The sequence below is a fragment of the Bombina bombina genome, chromosome 1 (genome assembly GCF_027579735.1).
Source record: "Bombina bombina isolate aBomBom1 chromosome 1, aBomBom1.pri, whole genome shotgun sequence".
Taxonomy (NCBI): domain Eukaryota; kingdom Metazoa; phylum Chordata; class Amphibia; order Anura; family Bombinatoridae; genus Bombina; species Bombina bombina.
In genome coordinates, this window is record NC_069499.1 from 227,686,322 (window position 1) to 227,707,128 (window position 20,807).

At 39.1% G+C, this 20,807-nt stretch overlaps 1 protein-coding gene across 3 annotated transcripts in view; it reads right to left on the reverse strand.

Moving 5' to 3' along the window:
- The window catches only part of TEDC1 (tubulin epsilon and delta complex 1), a 473,641-nt gene that overhangs the window by 149,442 nt on the left and 303,392 nt on the right, over positions 1-20,807 (reverse strand). For all 3 annotated transcript variants that reach the window (XM_053697856.1, XM_053697858.1, XM_053697857.1), the window contains one exon: positions 13,679-13,765. In XM_053697856.1, coding sequence (XP_053553831.1) covers positions 13,679-13,765 — 87 coding nt within the window. The remainder of the gene's footprint in view (positions 1-13,678; positions 13,766-20,807) is intronic.

The following is a 20,807-nucleotide window of genomic DNA, read 5'->3' on the forward strand; positions in this document are numbered from 1 at the left end:
CTGTATCTCAGGCATCAAAGCAACTACAGACACCCAAGACCCATTTTTGGAAAGGTAATCGCGTAAACTTTCCAACAGTGTAAGTCTTGGGGGTCTGTAAAAAAAAAAAAAAAGCTAAAAAAAATGTTTTCAAAAATTTCAAAAATAAAATAAAATATTAGCACCCAGGTGGGAAATGGCTTAGCAGCCAAAGGGTTAAATTAGCTAAAGTACAACAAATAACAAACACTAAATAACAGAAAATAATAAACAAATTACAGAAATTTAAACTAATTAACCTAATCTAATAGCCCTATTAAAATAAAAAAGCCCCCTAAAATAAAAAAAACCTAGCCTAAACTAAACTACCAATAGCCCTTAAAAGGGCCTTTTGCGGGGCATTGCCCCAAAGTAATCAGCTCTTTTACCTGTAAAAAAAAATACAAACAACCCCCCCAACAGTAAAACCCACCACCCACACAACCAACCCCCCAAATAAAATACTAGCTAAAAAAAACTAAGCTCCCCATTGCCCTGAAAAAGGCATTTGGATGGACATTGCCCTTAAAAGGGCAGTTAGCTCTTTTGTCGCCCAAAACCTAATCTAAAAAATAAAACCCACCCAATACACCCTTAAAAAAACCTAACACTAACCCCCTGAAGATCGACTTACCGGGAGACGTCTTCATCCAAGCCCGGCGAAGTGGTCCTCCAGACTGGCAGAAGTCTTCATCCAAGCCGGGTAGAAGTCTTCATCCAGACGGCATCTTCTATCTTCATCCATCCGGCTCGGAGCGGGTCCATCTTCAAGACATCCAACGCGGAGCATCCTCTTCATCCGACGACTATAACAGAATGAAAGTACCTTTAAGTGACGTCATCCAAGATAACATCCCTTAGATTCCGATTCGCTGATAGAATTCTATCAGCCAATCGGAATTAAGGTAGAAAAAATCGTATTTGCTGATGCAATCAGCCAATAGGATTGAACTTCAATCCTATTGGCTGATTGCATCAGCCAATAGGATTTTCTACCTTAATTCCAATTGGCTGATAGAATTCTATCAGCGAATCGGAATCTAAGGGATGCCATCTTGGATGACGTCACTTAAAGGTACCTTCATTCTGTTTTAGTCGTCGGATGAAGAGGATGCTCCGCGTCGGATGTCTTGAAGATGGACCCGCTCCGCGCCGGATGGATAAAGATAGAAGATGCCGTCTGGATGAAGACTTCTGCCCGGCTTGGATGAAGACTTCTGCCCGTCTGGAGGACCACTTCGCCTGGCTCGGATGAAGACGTCTAACGGTAAGTCGTCGGATGAAGAGGATGCTCCGCGTCGGATGTCTTGAAGATGGACCCGCTCCGCGCCGGATGGATAAAGATAGAAGATGCCGTCTGGATGAAGACTTCTGCCCGGCTTGGATGAAGACTTCTGCCCGTCTGGAGGTCCACTTCGCCTAGCTCGGATGAAGACGTCTAACAGTAAGTCGATCTTCAGGGAGTTAGTGTTAGGTTTTTTTAAGGGTGTATTGGGTGGGTTTTATTTTTTAGATTAGGGTTTGGGCGGCAAAAGAGCTAACTGCCCTTTTAATGGTAATGCCCATTCAAATGCCCTTTTCAGGGCAATGGGGAGCTTAGTTTTTTTAGCTATTATTTTATTTGGGGGGTTGGTTGTGTGGGTGGTGGGTTTTACTGTTGGGGGGGTTGTTTGTATTTTTTTTTTACAGGTAAAAGAGCGGATTACTTTGGGGCAATGCCCCGCAAAAGGCCCTTTTAAGGGCTATTGGTAGTTTAGTTTAGGCTAAGGTTTTTTTTTTTATTTTGGGGGGGCTTTTTTATTTTAATAGGTCTATTAGATTAGGTGTAATTAGTTTACATTTCTGTAATTTGTTTATTATTTTCTGTAATTTAGTGTTTGTTTTTTTTTGTACTTTAGCTAATTTAATTTAGTTAATTGTATTTAATTTAGTTAATTTATTTAATTATAGTGTAGTGTTAGGTGTTAGTGTAACTTAGGTTAGGTTTTATTTTACAGGTAAATTTGTTTTATTTTAACTAGGTAGTTATTAAATAGTTAATAACTATTTAATAACAATTCTACCTAGTTAAAATAAATACAAACTTGCCTGTAAAATAAAAATAAATCCTAAACTAGCTACAATGTAACTATTAGTTATATTGTAGCTAGCTTAGGGTTTATTTTATAGGTAAGTATTTAGTTTTAAATGGGAATAATTTAGTTAATGATAGGAATATTTATTTAAATTATATTTAAGTTAGGGGGTGTTAAGTTTAGGGTTAGACAGGTTTAGGGGTTAATAACTTTAATATAGTGGCGGCGACGTTGGGGGTGGCAGATGAGGGGTTAATAAATGTAGGTAGGTGGTGGCGATGTTAGGGCCAGCAGATTAGGGGTTAATAATATTTAACTAATGTCTGCAAACCGGGAGTGCGGCGGTTTAGGGGTTAATATGTTTACTATAGTGGCGGCAACGTTGGGGGCGGCAGATTAGAAGTTAATAAGTGTAGGTAAGTGGCGGCAACATTGGAGGCGGCAGATTAGGGGTTAATAAATATAATGTAGGTGTCGGCGATGTTGGGGTCAGCAGATTAGGGGTTCATAAATATAATGTAGGTGGCGGCGGTGTCCGGAGCGGCAGATTAGGGGTTACATTTTTTATTTTAGTATTTGCGATGCGGGAGGGCCTCGGTTTAGGGGTTAATAGGTAGTTTATGGGTGTTAGCGTACTTTTTAGCACTTTAGTTATGAGTTTTATGCTACGGCGCTGTACCATAAAACTCATAACTACTGACGTTTAAATGCGTTAAGACTCTTGACAGGGTAGGGTGTACCGCTCATTTTTGGCCTCCCAGTACAGACTCGTAATACCGGCGCTATGGAAGTCCCATAGAAAAAAGACTTTACAAAGTTTACGTAAGTCTTTTTGCGGTAAGGCCAAAGAAGTGTGCGGTGATCATATACCTTCAAGACTCGTAATACCAGCGGGCGTAAAAAAGCAGCGTTAGGACCTCTTAACGCTGCTTTTTTACCCTAATACACAACTCATAATCTAGCCGATTGTGCTCATGCCCGTGGGTCGTGGATGACACATCAATACATAATAAATAAATAGCCATGTAATCAGGAGACTGTCAAAAGAATCTTAGATACAAGGTAATCACAGAGGTTAAAAGTATATTAATATAACAGTGTTGGTTATGCAAAACTGGGGAATGGGTACTAAAGGGATTATCTATCTTTTTAAACAATAACATTTTGGAGTTGACTGTCTCTTTAAGCTATGGCACTTAAAAATAACTTAAAATACACATTTTTGAAATTTAACCTATGATTGTAATTAAGTGTTTTGGACATTATGTGAAAGAATATGTCATGGTCATAGATAAGTATTTATTTTAAAGGGACATGCTATCCAAAACTGAAATGCACACTTAACATTTTTGTAATACACTTGGATTAGACAAAAAAAATGCTTCTAGTAAAAGCAGTGACTAAGGAAAGGAATTTATCTGGTAAGCATACATTATGTTTTCCTTTCTAAGATAGGGTGAGTCCACAGCTTCATTCCTTACTGTTGGGAAAACTATACCCAAGCTCCAGAGGACACTGAATGAATAATGGGAGGGAACAAAAAGGAAGAGGCGGACCTTATTCTGAGGGCACCACAGCCTGCAAAAATTTTCTCCCGAAAGCTCCCGAAAACATTAAAACTTGTAAAATTGTGAAAAAGTATGTAAGGAGGACCAGGTAGCCGCCTTACAAATCTGATCAATAGAGGCCTCATTCTTAAAGGACCAAGAGGAAGCCACTGCTCTAGTGGAATGAGCCGTTATCCTCTCAGGAGGACGATGTCCCGCTGTCTCGTAAGCTAAGCGGATGACATTCCTTAAAGGGACACTGAATCCAAGTTTTTTTCTTTCATGATTCAGATAGAGCATGCAATTTTAAGCAACTTTCTTATTTACTCCTATTATCAATTTTTCTTCGTTCTCTTGCTATCTTTATTTTCAAAGCAGGAATGTAAATCTTAGCAGCCAGCCCATTTTAGGTTCAGCACCATGGATAGTGCTTGCTTATTGGATGCTTACATTTACCCACCAATAAGCAAGCATAACCCAGGTTCTCAACCAAAAATGGGCCGGCTGCTATGCATCACATTCCTGCTTTTTAAATAAAGATAGCAAAAGAACAAAGAAAAATTGATAATAGGAGTAAAATAGAAAGTTTCTTAAAATTGAATGCTCTATCTGAATCAAGAAAAAAAAAAAAACGGGTTTAGTGTCCCTTTAACCAAAAAGATAGGGAAGTCTAAGTAGCCTTCTGCCCCTTACGCTTCCCCGAATAGAAACAAAGCTAAACTCCTTAGTAGCCTGAAGATAGAATTCCAAGGCGCGAACCACTTCCAAATTGTGAAGTAAGATTTGACACAACCTTAGGAAGAAAACCTAATTTAGTATGTAAAACTGCCTTATCTTCATGAAAAATCAAATAAGGGGCTCACATTGCAAAGTAGAGATCTCAGAAACTCTACCCACAGAGGCAATAGCCAATAAAAAGAGAACCTTCCAAGATAACAATTTAATGTCAACGGAATGTAGAGGCTCAAACGGAACCTGTTGCAAAACCCGAAGAACAAAATTTAGGCTCCAAGGAGGAGCCCCAGATCTAAACATCTAATCAGAGCCTTAACAAAGGACTGCACGTCTGGAAGTTCAGCCAGTCTCTTGTGCAGTAAAATCGACCGGGCCGAAATCTGTCCCCTCAGGGAACTAGCAGAAAGGCCCATCTCCAGCTCATCCTGGAGAAAAGATAAGATCCTGGCAACCATAACTCTGTGCCAGGAAAAACCACGCTCTTCACACCAGAATAAGTAGGTCCTCCACACCGTGTGGTAGATACGCCGAGCAATTGGTTTACGAGCTTGAATAAGAGTATCAATGACACTCTCAGAGAAACCTCTCTTAGCTAAGACTAAGCGTTTAATCTCCACGCAGTCAGCCTCAGAGAATCTAGATTTTGATCAACAAATGGACCTTGTATCAGCAGGTCTCTACAACAAAGTAACTTCCACGGAGGAGAAGAGGACATCCCCACTAAATCCGCTAACCATGTCTTTCACGGCCACTTCCACTTATCCACTCCTGCTTGATGCGGGCCACCACTCGAGGAAGAATCGGTAATGGAGGAAAAATATATACGAGTTTGAAACTCCAGGTGCACTGCTAGCGCATCTATTAGATCCGCTTGGTGATCCCTCGATTTCGACCTTACCTGGGTAACTTGGTATTGAGACGGGACGCCATGAGATCTATCTCCGGCGTCCCCCACTTGCTGCATATCTCTGCAAACATCTCGGGATGGCAAGACCATTCCCCTGGATGGAAGGATTGCCTGCTGAGAAAATCTGCCTCCCAGTTGTCCACACCCGGAACGTGGATCGCTGACAGCAAACAGCTGTGGCCTCCGCCCACTCCAGAATCTGAGATACTTCGTTTATCGCCAAGGAACTTTTCTCGTTCCCCCTGATGGTTGATGTAAGCCACCGAGCTTATATTGTCTGATTGGAATCTGATAAACTGGGACGAACCCAGAAGTGGCCAAGCCTTCAAGGCCTTGAAGATTGCCCGTAGTTCCAAAATATTGATCGGGAAGAAGGACTCTTTAGTCTACAAACCCTGTGCCTTCCTGGCACCCCAACCAGCTCCCCATCCAAATAAGCTTCTGTCTGTAGTCACAATCTCCCAGGATGGTCTTAAGAAGCATGTCCCTCGGGACAGATGATCTGGACAGAGCCACCAAGAGAGTGATTCTCTTGACCGGCTGTCTAATACAATCTTGAGCCAGATCTGAATGATCACCGTTCCATTGCCTCAGCTTTCACAGTTGTAAAGGTCTGAGATGGAACCTGGCAAAAGGTATGATGTCCATGCAGGATACCATGAGACGAATCACCTCCATAAACTGAGTCACAGAGCGACTCAAGGAGGTCCGGAGGGCAAGACATGCCGAAGTTAGCTTGTCTCTGGTCTGGTAGAATTATTCTCATGGATATAGAGTCTATTATAATACCCAGGAATTCCACCCTGGTACTTGGGATAAGAGAACTCTTATCCAAGTTTATCTTCCATCTATGTGATCGAAGTAGACTGAGAAGGGACTCAGATAATTATTCCGCAAGACGAAAGGATGGTGCTTGCACCAGAATATCGTCCAAGTATAGGGCTACTGCAATACCCTGAGTTCTGGCAATGGCTAGAAGAGCCCCAAGAACCTTTGTAAGGATTCTTGGAGCAGTAGCTAGGCCAAACGGAAGGGCAATGAACTGGAAGTGCTGGTCCAGGAATGCAAAACTCAGAAACTGAAAGTGTTACCTGTGGATTGGAACATAAAGGTAAGCGTCCTTCAGCTCTATAGTGGTTATAAACTTGCCTTCCTGAATAAAAGGAAGGATGGACCTTATTGTCTCCACCTTGAAGGAAAGGACACTGAGAAATTTGTTTAAGCACTTTAGGTCCAGAATTAGGTGGAAAGCTCCCTCCTTCTTTGGGACCACGAAAAGGTTTGAATACACCTCTTTCTTCGATAGGCACCGGGACAACAACTCATATGGAGGATAGATCCCGAACGCACCCTAGAAATCATCCCTCTTTTCTGGTTTGGTAAAAAGATTCAAGAGAAGGAATCTGCCCCTTGGAGGATGAGATTTGAAGCCTATCTTGTATCTCTGAGATACCACCTCCAGGACCCACGGATCCTGTACATCCTTGAACCAGGCATCTGAAAAAAGAAACAGTCTGCACCCTACACGATCCGATCCCGGATCAGGGGCCATCCCTTCATGCCGATTTGTTTTTCGCAGGCTTCTTATTCTGCTTGGATTTATTCCAGAACTGAGCCGGCTTCCAAGTACTCTTGGGTTGCTTGGGCTTGGAGGAGGATTGTTGTTGTTGGGATTTGTCAGAACGAAAATTATAAGATAATCGTCCCTCTTATCCTGCGGTAGAAAGGCACCCTTGCTTCCGGTAACCGTAGAAATAATGGAGTCCAGGCCTGGGCCAAATAAAATCTTTCCCTTAAAAGGGAAGAAAAGGGAGTCTGGACTTAGAAGTCATATCCGCAGACCAAGACATCAACCAGAGTGCCCGGATGGCTAGGACCGCAAAGTCAGAGGCCTTTGCATTTAGGCGAATAATTTGCATGTTCGCATTACAGACAAAAGAATTAGCAATTCTCAGAAATGTAATTCTGTCTTGAATATAATCGAGGGGAGAATCCACCTTAATGAGTTCCGACAAAGAGTTGCACCAGTAGGTAGCCGTTCCGGCAACCGCGGCAACTGCAGCCGCTGGTTGAAACAAAAATCCTGTATGTTGAAACATCTTTCTCAGAAAGGTATCCATTTTCTTACCCATCGACTCTCTGAACGAAGAACTATCCTCAAGAGGTATAGTAGTACGTTTAGCAAGCATAGATATAGCACCATACACCTTAGGAATGGAGTCCCACAAATCCAGTTGAGTGTCCAGGACTGGGAACAACTTTTTAAAAGTAGACGAGGGGGAAACGGAAGAACCAATTCTTTCCCATTCGTTCTTAATATTGTTCGCCATCTTAACCGGAACAGGAAAAGTAAAAGGAACTTTCCTGTCTTTGTAAAATCTTAGGTATCATAGGTTCTTCAGGCAGCACAGCCTCTGAAACCTCTAACGTAGACAGAACCTCCTTTAATAAAAAAACAATTTTAAATCTAAAGGATGGTTCCTCTGCATCAGGAGGCTTAGACGCTAAGGACCCAGAAAGTTCACCTGAAACTACAGAGGTTAACTTAACATCCGATAAATATTTAGATGACTCTGGGTCAGGAAAGCTATGTTTAACTTTTCTCTTGCGTTTGTTAGAGCGAAGTAATGCACTGAGGGTCGCCGACACCGCCGTTTGTAACTGCGTGGCAAAGTCCGCAAGAAGAAGGCCCCCTCTGGATGAAGGATCAGATGTGCTACGGGGAACTGCATGTGGAATGGATAATGTAGCAAGGATAGTAATCTCACGGGACGCCGAGTCCTGAGAGGTAGACGGCTCAGAGGGACTAAGAGCCTTAGCAGGCTTGTCTCCCTTCTTAGACTTTATAACGGTGTTAAGGCATGTGGATCATAATTGAGTGGGCGGGAAAACCACAGCCTCCTCACAATATAAACAGGTATGATTTAGTACAGAAGGAGTACCTTCTAACATGTCAGAGTCCTCCATAGCTCAGGCTATACCCACAGGAGGACACAAATAAAAACGTTTTTTTATTATAGAAAACTGCACCTTTATACTCCCAATGGCTGGGGCACTCACCACCTCCTAGACCCAGACAGGTAACAGGGAAATGCTCTCCTCAGGTTCAAGTCTTAACCGGAATGGAGGAAATGAACATAGACCACACCCAGTCACCTAGAAGCTGTGCAATATTTTCAACAATGACAATGAAACATAAGTAAAACCTGTTTGTTCCAGCCAAAAACACACAGTATATCAGCCCAGGAAAAACATCAAACAAATAAATAATTAATACACTGAATAATTAACCCCAACTGTTCAATAAACCCACTTCAGATTATATTAACCCTGGTTCCTATCAAGGTATAAAGGAGCCACACTGTGACCCTGTTTTATGTGTAAAAATTAAAACGATCTTACCTCCAGGTGAAACAGAACACAGCCTCTCAAGTGTGAAAGTCTTATAGCAGCGTTCCTGACATGGACTTGAGTGAGAGAAAGCAGGCAGTAAAACTCGTCAAAACTGATTGCTTAGGAGCTGATAGCAGTAGTCTGGATGGTTTTGCAGAAAAAGTTTCCCTGCATCTCCAGACTCTAACTTTCATCAATACTCTCACTGAGAGGTTGACATGACTACTTAAAACTCCAGTCCTATCTCTAAGGGCAGATACTCTTTTTTCAGGACTCTCTGAATCTTCTGACACTCCTCTGCCACCTTCTAACGTGACGAAAGGCAAATAATTACTGGGGTAATGAGGAAGTGGGAGGGATATTTAAGCCTTTGGCTGGGGTGTCCTTGCCTCCTCCTGGTGGCCAGGTGTTGTATTTCCCAACAGTAAGGAATGAAGCCGTGGCACTCCATATCTTAGGAAGGAAACAAAATGTATGCTTATCCGAAAAATCAATTTCTTTTATGATGGTGAAAGTCTACAAGCCATTACTCCTGGCATTCAACTCCAGGCCACTAGGAAGAGGCAAAGATTCCCAAAACTCAAAAGAGTCATTAACTCCTCCCAACTCTCTGGTATGCTAGTCTAACGTATGGCCAAGCAAGGAGAAGAAGAAAGGTAGGAATGGACAAAGCAGGGGAAATGAGGTGCAAATTTGAACTGCCTTTATAAAAAAACGTATGTATATTTAGCAAAAATGGCTTGTCTCATGGACTCTCATCAGGTAGGCATATTTTTCCTTTCATAAGGTGGTGAGAGTCCATGAGCCATTCCTCCTGGGAATTAATCCCCAAGTTGTGGAATGCAAAAGTAATTTGGGTGGGATAAACAATGTTTTGAAAGGCAGGCACTAGATTTCCAGACCCTGCTGCCTAGAGGATTTTTCTACCAAAAGCTGATTCAAAAGAAGCAAAAACATAAAAGTGGCACAATTTAGTAAAAGTATGTAAGGATGAACATGTTGCTGCCTTGCAAATTTGTTCAATAAGAAGCCTTACTTTTGAAAGCCCAGGAAGTGGAGACTAATCTAGTAGAATGGGCTATAATGCATTTTGTGGGAAACTTTCCTGCCTTTAATTTATCCAGACAGCTAAAAAAATGGTTTTGGCCTTCTGGTTCTTGCATGAACTCAAGAAATTAATTAAAAAAATTAGAGGATGCTCTAAGATCCTTTGTAGCTTGAAAGTAGAATGTTAATGCTCTCACTACATCTAAATGATGTAGGAGCCTTTGTTTGTAATTTTATGGATTAAGACAGAGTATGAACTACATTCTCCAGAATGTTTTAGTATCAGAAGAAACCACCTTTCATTAGAAGACCAATTTAGTTCTTAAAACCATATTATCTTAGTGGAAAAAAATATAAAGGAGATTTGCAAAAAAGAGCAGACAATTCAGAAACTCTTCCAACAAGATATTGCTAAAATAAACCCTACTTTCCAAAACGGAAGCTGAATGTCCAAACTTTGCTGAATGTCCAAACTTTGCATACGCTCAAAAGGAGTGACTGCATAACCCTTAGAACTAAATTTAGATTCCAAGGAAGAGAAATTGGTCATCACTGGTCTTATGACTAAAGCTTGAATAAAGCTCTGAATGTTAGGAAGTTTGGCAATTATCTTGTGGTATAAGAAAGTGCAGACATTTTTGAAGAGCTTGCATATAAAGCCTAATTTAAGCTCTCTTGTAGGAATTCTGAAGAATTGCAAGCTGAAATCTTATTTTCACATAAGGAAAGAAAAACTTATTATAGATTTTGCTTGTAACAGAAGGCCTGTATCAATGTGTCAACAACAGTATCAGAAAAGCCTCTCTGTTTTAAAATTAAGTGTTCAATCTCCAAGCCTTCTACTTGACTCGAGATCTTGATTATAAAAAAAAGAGCCTTCAGACAGCGGATCGTGTCTCAGTGGAAGAGACCACGGAGGACAACTGATCTAAATCCATGAACCAAGTTCTGTGTGGTCAAGCTGGAGAAATCAGAATTACTTATGAGAGCTCTTTTTTGATCCAAGCTATCACTCTTGGGAGCAGAACAGTTGGAGATATATGTAAAATAGATTTAATAAACCGAGAGCTGCAAAAACCTCTACAAACTCCATCTGATGATCCCTGGAATATGCCCAAGTAAAAATTTAAGAAACCACCTTCATTACTAGTTAACTGCCCCCCCCCCCGATGATTGATATGATTGCTATAGGCCACCGCTGTGACATAGTCTGATTGAAAACACAGATAAGTTAATTCTTTCAGAAGACAGCTTTGAAAGGCCCTGAAGATAGCACAGAGTTCAAAAATATTTATTCGTAACCTCACCTACTGAGGATACCAAACTCCCTGTGCTCTCCTGGACCCCCATACTCCACACCAACCTGAGAGACTTTTGCCTGTCATGATTATTGACCAAAATGGATGGACAAAATATGCCCCTAGAGAAATGGAATGGCAATCTATCCACCAAGATAGAGACTGACTTAACATGAAGAGTTGAAAAGGTCTTACGTGAAACCAAGCAAATGGAATAAAATGTAATGCTCAATCATCAGAGCCAACCTTTCTATACATAGGTCTTGCACATGTCTGTAGCCCTGATCTCCTTTGATATCTTAAAAAAAGTCTCATTGATAGAGCCTAGTAAAGAGACTCTGGTCTGAGGAAAAAGAGAACCTTTTGGAACATTGTTTTTCCAACCATGTCTGTGAAGAAACAACAGAATAATGTTGGTATGAAATTCTGTTAAAGGTAAAAATAGAGTTTGTACCAAAATATAATCCAGGTATGGGGCCACTAAATGAGCTCTTATCACAGACAACAGCATTCCAAAAACCTTTGTAATAATTATGGGAGCAGTAGCCAGACCAAATGGTAGAGTAAGAAACTGAAAATATATCCTTTAAGTCTATTGTGGACATATATTGTCCTGCTGTACAAGGGGTAGGATAGTCTGAATTGTTTCCATTTTAAAAGGTAGGAAACTTTATGCACTTGTTGAAAGTTTTCAAATCCAGAATAGGCCTCAAAGTTTCCTCCTTTTTGGAGGCAATAAACAGGTTGGAACAAAAACCCGGGCCTAGATCTAACATAAAAAATGGAACTATTACTCCCATGAGTTCTATATCCTGAACACATAGTAAAAAGGCTTGAGTCTTTACACAGTCTTTTGTAACTTGGGTCAGAAGAAACTTTTCCCTGAGAAATTATGTTTAGAACCCAAGGATCTTGAACTGAGGCCATCCTAAAAAGGTGTAATGTGCCTCCTACCAAAAAAGAATCTGGATCGGGGGTTGCACCTTCATGCTAACTTTGTAGATGAAAATGGCTTTTTTTGACTGTTTCGTCTTGTTGCAATTGGGGTAGGACTTCCAGCAGGATCTAGAAAAATTCTGTTTTTGTGAAGAGGAGAACCTTTGGTTCCTAGATTGACAAAAGGAACGTAAGCGAGTAGTAGCTATGTTTTCTCCCTTTGACTTCTGGTCTTGAGGAAGAAAAGCTCCTTTACCTCCAGATACAATAGAGATTATGGTGTCTAGAGCAGGCCCAAACTATTTTTTCCTTGAAAAGGAAGAGATAAAAGTCTAGACTTGGAAATTATGTTAGTTGACCATGACTTGAGTCCTAATGCTGGTCAAGAGATAAGGCCATATTTTTTTTAAATTAATTCAAATAATGTCAACAACAGAATCACAGATAAAAGCATTTGCTGACCTTAGAAGTTTCAAATAGCTTTGAAAATCAACATTTATAGAATCTTCTGAAATCTGATCAGAATCACACCAAAGAGTAGAATCTGCTGCAACACAAGCTATACTGATAGCTGGTTTAAATACATAACCTGTATGTAGAAATCTTTTTCTGTGAAAGAACTCTAATTTTCAATCGACTCCCGCCCGTTTCTCCGGTGGGCGGACCTAAATTTCTTTCTATTTTCTGGCACCATTTATAGCCTTATATTTCTCCTACTGTTCCTTGTTCCCTTGGCAGAATGACTGGGGGATGAGGGGAGTGGGGGAGGTATTTGCCTTTGGCTGGGGTGTCTTTGCCTCCTCCTGGTAGCCAGGTTCTTATTTCTCACAAGTAATGAATGAAGCCGTGGACTCTCCTCCCACAGATGGAAATGAAATTATCAGGTAATCATAATTTATGTTTTTGCGCTTACTTGGAGGTGGCATGGCCGCCAACATCTCAGAAACAGTTGGACACACAAATTATTTAAATATTGGAGCAAACTCTGAAGCCTTTCCCTGCACAGTACAAATAGAGGGAGTACAAATTCCTTTATAAGCAAGAGCAGCTTTGGTCTGCTTAGCATGCATAAAATGATCTATACAGGAATTGCAAAGTTGAGCTGGAGGAATCACAGCTACAAGTTTATAAAATACACACTTAAAGTATTTAAATGATCAAGTAATCTACCATCTAATGGGTCTAAAGGTATAGAAGTCGGGACAACTCCAGTATGCTCCATAGATAGATAATACAGACAAGTAAAATATTATTTATTATATATAACAAATAAAAAGTAAGGAGACAGAGATAATGAACAATCAGGATCCTGCACAGTAAGAACCAAGATATTATTTGAGCAGTAAAAAGACTAGAAATTAAACCATTTTAGTAGAATAGAAAAAAACATCTTTCCAAAAATAAGTAAGTAAATGAAGATACCCAGCTATGGAGATTTGTAAAATGTTATCCTCTCCACAGAGCGACACACAAACGGTAGGTAAACAAGGTCAGAAGATACAGAAGATCGTTACTTGCAGTCTGACAGTTTGTGCAGAATGAAATCTCTGCCTCCTCCTAGTGTCCAGGAGTTAAATTCCAGGAGTAATGGCTCATGGACTCTCACCACGTTATGAAAGAAAAGTGTGTTTATGCGCTCTTAGAAAGTTGGCAGTGACTTGTATCATTTAAGAAGAGAACTAAAAACACATAAAAAGCAGAAAAAGAAACAAAGACACTTACCATCCATTGCCAGTATACAGGCTCCAGCTGTTTCCATTCCAGGTATGCTTCTAAACAAGAGCTTTCAGACTCTAACAACTGCAATAACTGTGGGAATAATGTGAAAGTTGTAATGCAAAAACAGTTCTAAAATTAATTTGTGACATTGCAGTAAAGTACCGTTTTCATGTATATATAAAAGCATTTACCACATCCAGTTCCATATATACGAAGAGGCAGAATAAGTTATCCAAACACACACAGTTTCAAACAAACATTCTTTTACATCTACTAGATCACATTCATTAGTAATGATAGAGGGGATACGTTTGGGTGTAAATAGTTCTATAAACATATGCAAAATAAAAACTAACGGCTAGATTACGAGTTTGGTGTTAGGCTGATTGCATCAGCCAATAGGATTTTTTCTACCTTAATTCCGATTGGCTGATAGAATTCTATCAGCCAATCGGAATTGAAGGGACGCCATCTTAGATAACGTCACTTAAAGGAACCGTCATTTAGTAAGAAGACTTCGATGGAAGAGGATGCTCCGCGTCGGATGTCTTGAAGATGGACTCGCTCCGCGCCGGATGGATGAAGATAGAAGATGCCGTCTGGATGAAGACTTCTGCCCATCTGGAGGACCACTTCGCCCGGCATAGATGAAGACATCTCTCGGCTTCGTTGAGAACTTCGGCCCGGTTGGGTGAAGACTCCTCCCGTTAAGGTGATCTTCAAGGGGTTAGTGATAGGATTTTTTAAGGGGGTATTGGGTGGGTTTTAGAGTATGGTGGGTTTTAATGTTGGGGGGGATTTGTACTACTTTTACAGGTAAAAGAGCTGATTACTTTGGGGCAATGCCCCGCAAAAAGCCCTTTTAAGGGCTATTTGTAATTTAATGTAGGGTAGGGCTTTTTTAATTTTGGGGGGGCTTTTTTATTTTGTTAGGGGGATTAGATTAGGTGTAATTATCTTAAAAATCTTGTAATTTGTTTATTATTTTCTGTAATTTAGTGTTTCTTATTTTTTGTACTTTAGATAATTGTATTTATTTGTATTTAATTTAGGGAATTAATTTAATTATAGTGTAGTGTTAGGTGTAATTGTAACTTAGGTTAGGTTTTATTTTACAGGTAAATTTGTCTTTAATTTAAAGGGACACTGTACCCAAATTTTTTCTTTTGTGATTCAGATTGAGCATGACATTTTAAAGGGACAGTCTACACCAGAATTTTTATTGTTTTAAAAGATAGATAATCCCTTTATTACCTATTTCCCAGTTTTGCATAACCAACACAGTTATAATAATATACTTTTAACCTCTGTGATGATCTTGTAACTAAGCCTCTGCAAACTGCCCCTTTTTTCAGTTCTTTTGACAGACTTGCAGTCTAGCCAATCAGTGCCAGCTCCCAGATTACTACACGTGCACAGTGTTATCTATATGAAATATGTGAACTAACACCCTCTAGTGGTGAAAAACTGTTAAAATGCAATCTGAAAGAGGTGGGCTTCAAGGTCTAAGAAATTAGCATATGAACCTCCTAGGTTAAGCTTTCAACTAAGAATACCAAGAGAACAAAGCAAAATTGGTGATAAAAGTAAATTGGAAAATTGTTTAAAATTACATGCTCTATCTGAATCATGAAAGTTTATTTTGGCCTAGACTGTCCCTTTAAGCAACTTTCTAATTTACTCCTATTATCAAATTTTCTTCATTCTCTTGGTATCTTTATTTAAAATGCAAGAATGTAAGTTTAGATGCTGGCCCATTTTTCGTGAACAACCTGGGTTGTCCTTGTTGATTGGTGGATAAATTCATCTACCAATAAAAAAAAGTGCTGTCCAGAGTACTGAAACCAAAAAAAGCTTAGATGCCTTCTTTTTCAAATAAAGATAGCAAGAGAACGAAGAAAAAATGATAATAGGAGTAAATTAGAAAGTTGCTTAAAATTGCATGCTCTTTCTGAATTACAAAAGAACATTTTTGGGTTCAGTGTCCCTTTAACTAGGTAATTATTAAATAGTTAATAACTATTTAATAACTATTCTACCTAGTTAAAATAAATACAAACTTGCCTGTAAAAAAAAAATAAACCCTAAGCTAGCTACAATGTAACTATTAGTTATATTGTAGCTAGCTTAGGGTTTATTTTATAGGTAAGTATTTAGTTTTAAATAGGAATTATTTAGGTAATAATAGAAATTTTATTTAGATTTATTTAAATTATATTTAAGTTAGGGGGTGTTAGGGTTAGACTTAGATTTAGGGGTCAATAACTTTAATATAGTTGCGGAAACGTTGGGGGCGGCAGATTAGGGGTTAAGAAGTGTAAGTAGGTTGCGGCGACATTGGGGGCGGCAGATTATGGGTTAATAAATATAATGTAGGTGTCGGCGATGTTGGGGGCAGCAGATTAGGGGTTCATAAGTACAATGTAGGTGGCGGCGGTGTCCGGAGTGGCAGATTAGGGGTTAATCAATATAATGTAGGTGTCGTTGATGTCGGGGGCGTCAGATTAGGGGTTAATAAGTGTAAGATTAGGGGTGTTTAGACTCAGGGTTCATGTTAGGGTGTTAGGTGTAGACATAAATGTATTTTCCCCATAGGAATCAATGGGGCTGCGTTAGGAGCTAAACGCTGCTTTTTTGCATGTGCTAGGTTTTTTTTCAGCCGTTCCTATGGGGAAATTATGCACGAGCATGTTCAGCCAGCTCACCGCTAACGTAAGCAGCGCTGGTATTGAGGTGAGATGTGGAGCAAAATTTTGCTCTACGATCACTTTTTTGCGGTTAACGCCGGGTTTGTAAAAACCCGTAATACCAGTGCTCTCTGTAAGTGAGCGGTGAGCATAAACTGCTCGTTAGCACCGCATAACCTCTAACGCCAAACTCGTAATCTAGCTGTAAATTTTTTCTTTCCTCAAAATTTCAAAAGGCCACACCAAAGCAGAATGTGAAATATTACTAGATAATATACACAATACATGACAATAACATAATTTATGTAAGACCTTACCTAATAAATTAATTTCTTTCATATTAGCTAGTGACGTATGGGATATACATTCCTACCAGGAGGGGCAAAGTTTCCCAAACCTCAAAATGCCTATAAATACACTCCCCACCACACCCACAATTCAGTTTAACGAATAGCCAAGAAGTGGGGTGATAAGAAAGGAGCAAAAGCATCAACAAGGAATTGGAATAATTGTGCTTTATACAAAAAAATCATAACCACCACAAAAAGGGTGGGCCTCATGGACTCTTGCCAATATGAAAGAAATGAATTTATCAGGTAAGTTCTTACATAAATTATGTTTTCTTTCATGTAATTGGCAAGAGTCCATGAGCTAGTGACGTATGGGATAGCAAATACCCAAGATGTGGAACTTCCATGCAAGAGTCACTAGAGAGGGAGGGATAAAAATAAAGACAGCCAATTCCGCTGAAAAAAGAATCCACAACCCAAATCAAAAAGTTTTAATCTTATAATGAAAAAAACTGAAATTATAAGCAGAAGAATCAAACTGAAACAGCTGCCTGAAGAACTTTTCTACCAAAAACTGCTTCTGAAGAAGAAAAAAAAGTATGCAAAGAAGACCAAGTTGCTGCTTTGCAAATCTGATCAACAGAAGCTTCATTCTTAAAAGCCCAGGAAGTAGAAACTGACCTAGTAGAATGAGCCGTAATCCTCTGAGGTGGGGATTTACCCGACTCTACATAAGCATGATGAATCAAAAGTTTTAACCAAGAAGCCAAAGAAATAGCAGAAGCTTTCTGACCTTTCTTAGGACCAGAAAAGATAACAAATAGACTAGAAGTCTTTCTGAAATCTTTAATAGCTTCAGCATAATATTTCAAAGCTCTTACCACATCCAAAGAATGCAAAGATTTTTGCAAAGAATTCTTAGGATTAGGACACAACAAAGGGACAACAATTTATCTACCAATGTTGTTGGAATTGACAACCTTAGGTAAAAATTTAAATGAAGTCTGCAAAACTGCCTTATCCTGATGAAAAATCATCAAAGGAGACTCACAAGAAAGAGCATATAATTCAGAAACTCTTCTAGCAGAAGACTTGAAAAAGGCCCTATTGGTGGGCCGAAAAGCGTTGACCTATATGGTGAGTTACATTTCAATCAACTAAAGCCAATTTAAAATGTTACTGCTCTATGTTGTACTATCTCTTTTTTCACAGGTTTGGAATTTTTGTTCTTTTTTTGTTCATAGCTGAGCACTACCAAGAATCCAACCAACACTGTATGTGTTTTTTGTTATTTATATTTTTATTTTTATTTACATTTTGGCTTGAAATCCACATCACATTTGAGGAATTATTTTGAACACTATTTTCTAACATTATATTTGACTCTTTTTATATATATTTTTGATATTTTTGAGCATTTTTTCACAACTTATTCATCACAATTGAACACATTTTTTTTAGATATTTTTATTTTTGTCACATTTGGAATAACCTACACAATTGGATCAGTTGAACCATTGGATTCTTTTTTGACTATTGGACTTGGTATCATTATTATTATTCACAAGGATTTTAAGATTTTTTAGTCACCCAAGACGAGCACATTATAGCACCTTCTACACAGGAGTATTAACTTTCCCATATATATTTTTTCAGACCCCGGAGCAGTCACCATTGTTTTTAACCTTGATTATATTTATCTACATTTGTTTTTAATGCCATATTTGTCATCTGTTTTTATTAATTGTATCATGGATTCATGTATTTATATGTATTTGTATCATATGTTTATGTAAACTGATTTTAACATATTATTATACAAACTGATTTTTAAGTCTGAGATTAAATTGACATTTTATATGCTATTTATCTCTCCTCAACTATTCATATACGAGCCATCCCACATTTAATCCTGGCCCAATCTTGCTGACCTTGCCTTACATAAGGAGCTCCTTACATATATATTGTTTCTGTTAGATTTTCATTGGGTAACTAGGGACCCATTCGTAAGGGAGCTCTAGGTCTTATCTCAAGTTAGCGCTGTTGGAGCATCTTACTTCTTTTTAATAGTCGAGTATTGGGATTTAAGGCTATCAATTGTGATATCTTTGTATAATCCCTGCACCAAAGGTTCAGCATACAAAGCTGAAGAGGTCTCATGTGAAAACGAGCAAAGGGGATCGCGTCCGATGCTGCAGTCATGAGACCTAAAACTTCCATGCACATAGCTACTGAAGGGAATGATTGAGACTGAAGGTTCCGACAAGCTGTAACCAATTTCAGACGTCTTGTCTGTTAGAGACAAAGTCATGATACTGAATCTATTTGGAATCCCAAAAAGGTTACCCTTGTATGAGGAATCAATGAACTTTTTGGTAAATTGATCCTCCAAACATGTTTTTGAAGAAACAACACAAGTTGATTTGTGTGAGATTCTGCAGAATGTAAAGACTGAGCAAGTACCAAGATATCGTCCAAATAAGGAAACACAGCAATACCCAGCTCTCTGATTACAGAGAGAAGGGCACTGAGAACATTTGAAAAGATCCTTGGAGCTGTTGCTAGGCCAAAAGGAAGAGCAACAAATTGGTAATGCTTGTCTAGAAAAGAGAATCTCAGGAACTGATAGTGATCTGGATGAATTGGAATATGAAGATAAGCATCCTGTAAGTCTATTGTGGACATATAATGCCCTTGCAGAACAAAAGGCAAAATAGTCCTTATAGTCACCATTTTGAATGTTGGTATTCTTACATAACGATTCAAAAATTTTAGATCCATAACTGGTCTGAAAGAATTCTCTTTCTTTGGTACAATGAACAGATTTGAATAAAACCCCAGACCTCGTTCCAGATATGGAACTGGCACAATTACCCCAGATGACTCCAGGTCTGAAAAACATTTCAGGAAAGCCTGAGCCTTTACTGGGTTCACTGGAATGTGTGAGAGAAAGAACCTTCTCACAGGCGGTCTTACCTTGAAACCTATTCTGTACCCTTGAGAAACAATGTTCTGAATCCAATGATTTTGAATTGAATTCATCCAAACATCTTTGAAAAATCGTAATCTGCCCCCTACCAGCTGTGCTGTAATGAGGGCTGCACCTTCATGCGGACTTGGGGGCTGGTTTTGATTTTCTAAAAGGCTTGGATTTATTCCAGACTGGAGAAGGCATCCAATTGGAAGCCATTCCTTTAGGGGAAGGGTCAGGCTTCTGTTCCTTATTCTGACGAAAGGAACGAAAACGGTTAGAAGCCCTAAATTTACCCTTAGATTTTTTATCCTGAGGCAAAAAAGCTCCCTTCCCCCCAGTGACAGTTGAAATTATAGAATCCAACTGAGAACTAAATAATGTATTACCTTGGAAAGAAAGAGATAGCAATGTTGACTTAGAAGTCATATCTGCATTCCAAGATTTAAGCCATAAAGCTCTTCTAGCTAAAATAGCTGAAGACATATACCTGACATCAATTCTAATGATATCAAAAATGGCATCACAAATGAAATTTATTAGCATGTTGAAGAAGCTTAACAATGCTATACACATTATGATCTGGTACTTGTTGAGCTAAAGCCTCCAACCAAAAAGTTGAAGCTGCAGCAACATCAGCCAAAGAAATAGCAGGCCTAAGAAGATTACCTGAACATAAATAAGCCTTCCTTAGAAAAGATTCAAGCTTCCTATCTAAAGGATCTTTAAAAAAAGTACTATCTGCCGTAGGAATAGTAGTACGTTTAGCAAGAGTAGAGCTAGCCCCATCAACTTTGGGGATTTTTTCCCAAAACTCCAATCTATCAGCCGGCAAAGGGTACAAACTCTTAAACCTTAAAGGAGTAAATGAAGTACCCAAACTATTCCATTGCCTAGAAATTACATCTGAAATAGCATCAGGAACTGGAAAAACCTCTGGAATAACTACATGAGGTTTAAAAACCGAATTTAAACGTTTACTGGTTTTAATATCGAGAGGACTAGACTCCTCCATATCTAATGCAATCAACACCTCTTTTAGTAAAGAACGAATAAACTCCATCTTAAATAAATATGAAGATTTGTCAGTGTCAATATCTGAAGCAGAATCTTCTGAACCAGATAGATCCTCATCAGAGATAAATAAATCAGAATGTTGGCGGTCATTTAAAAATTCGTCTAAT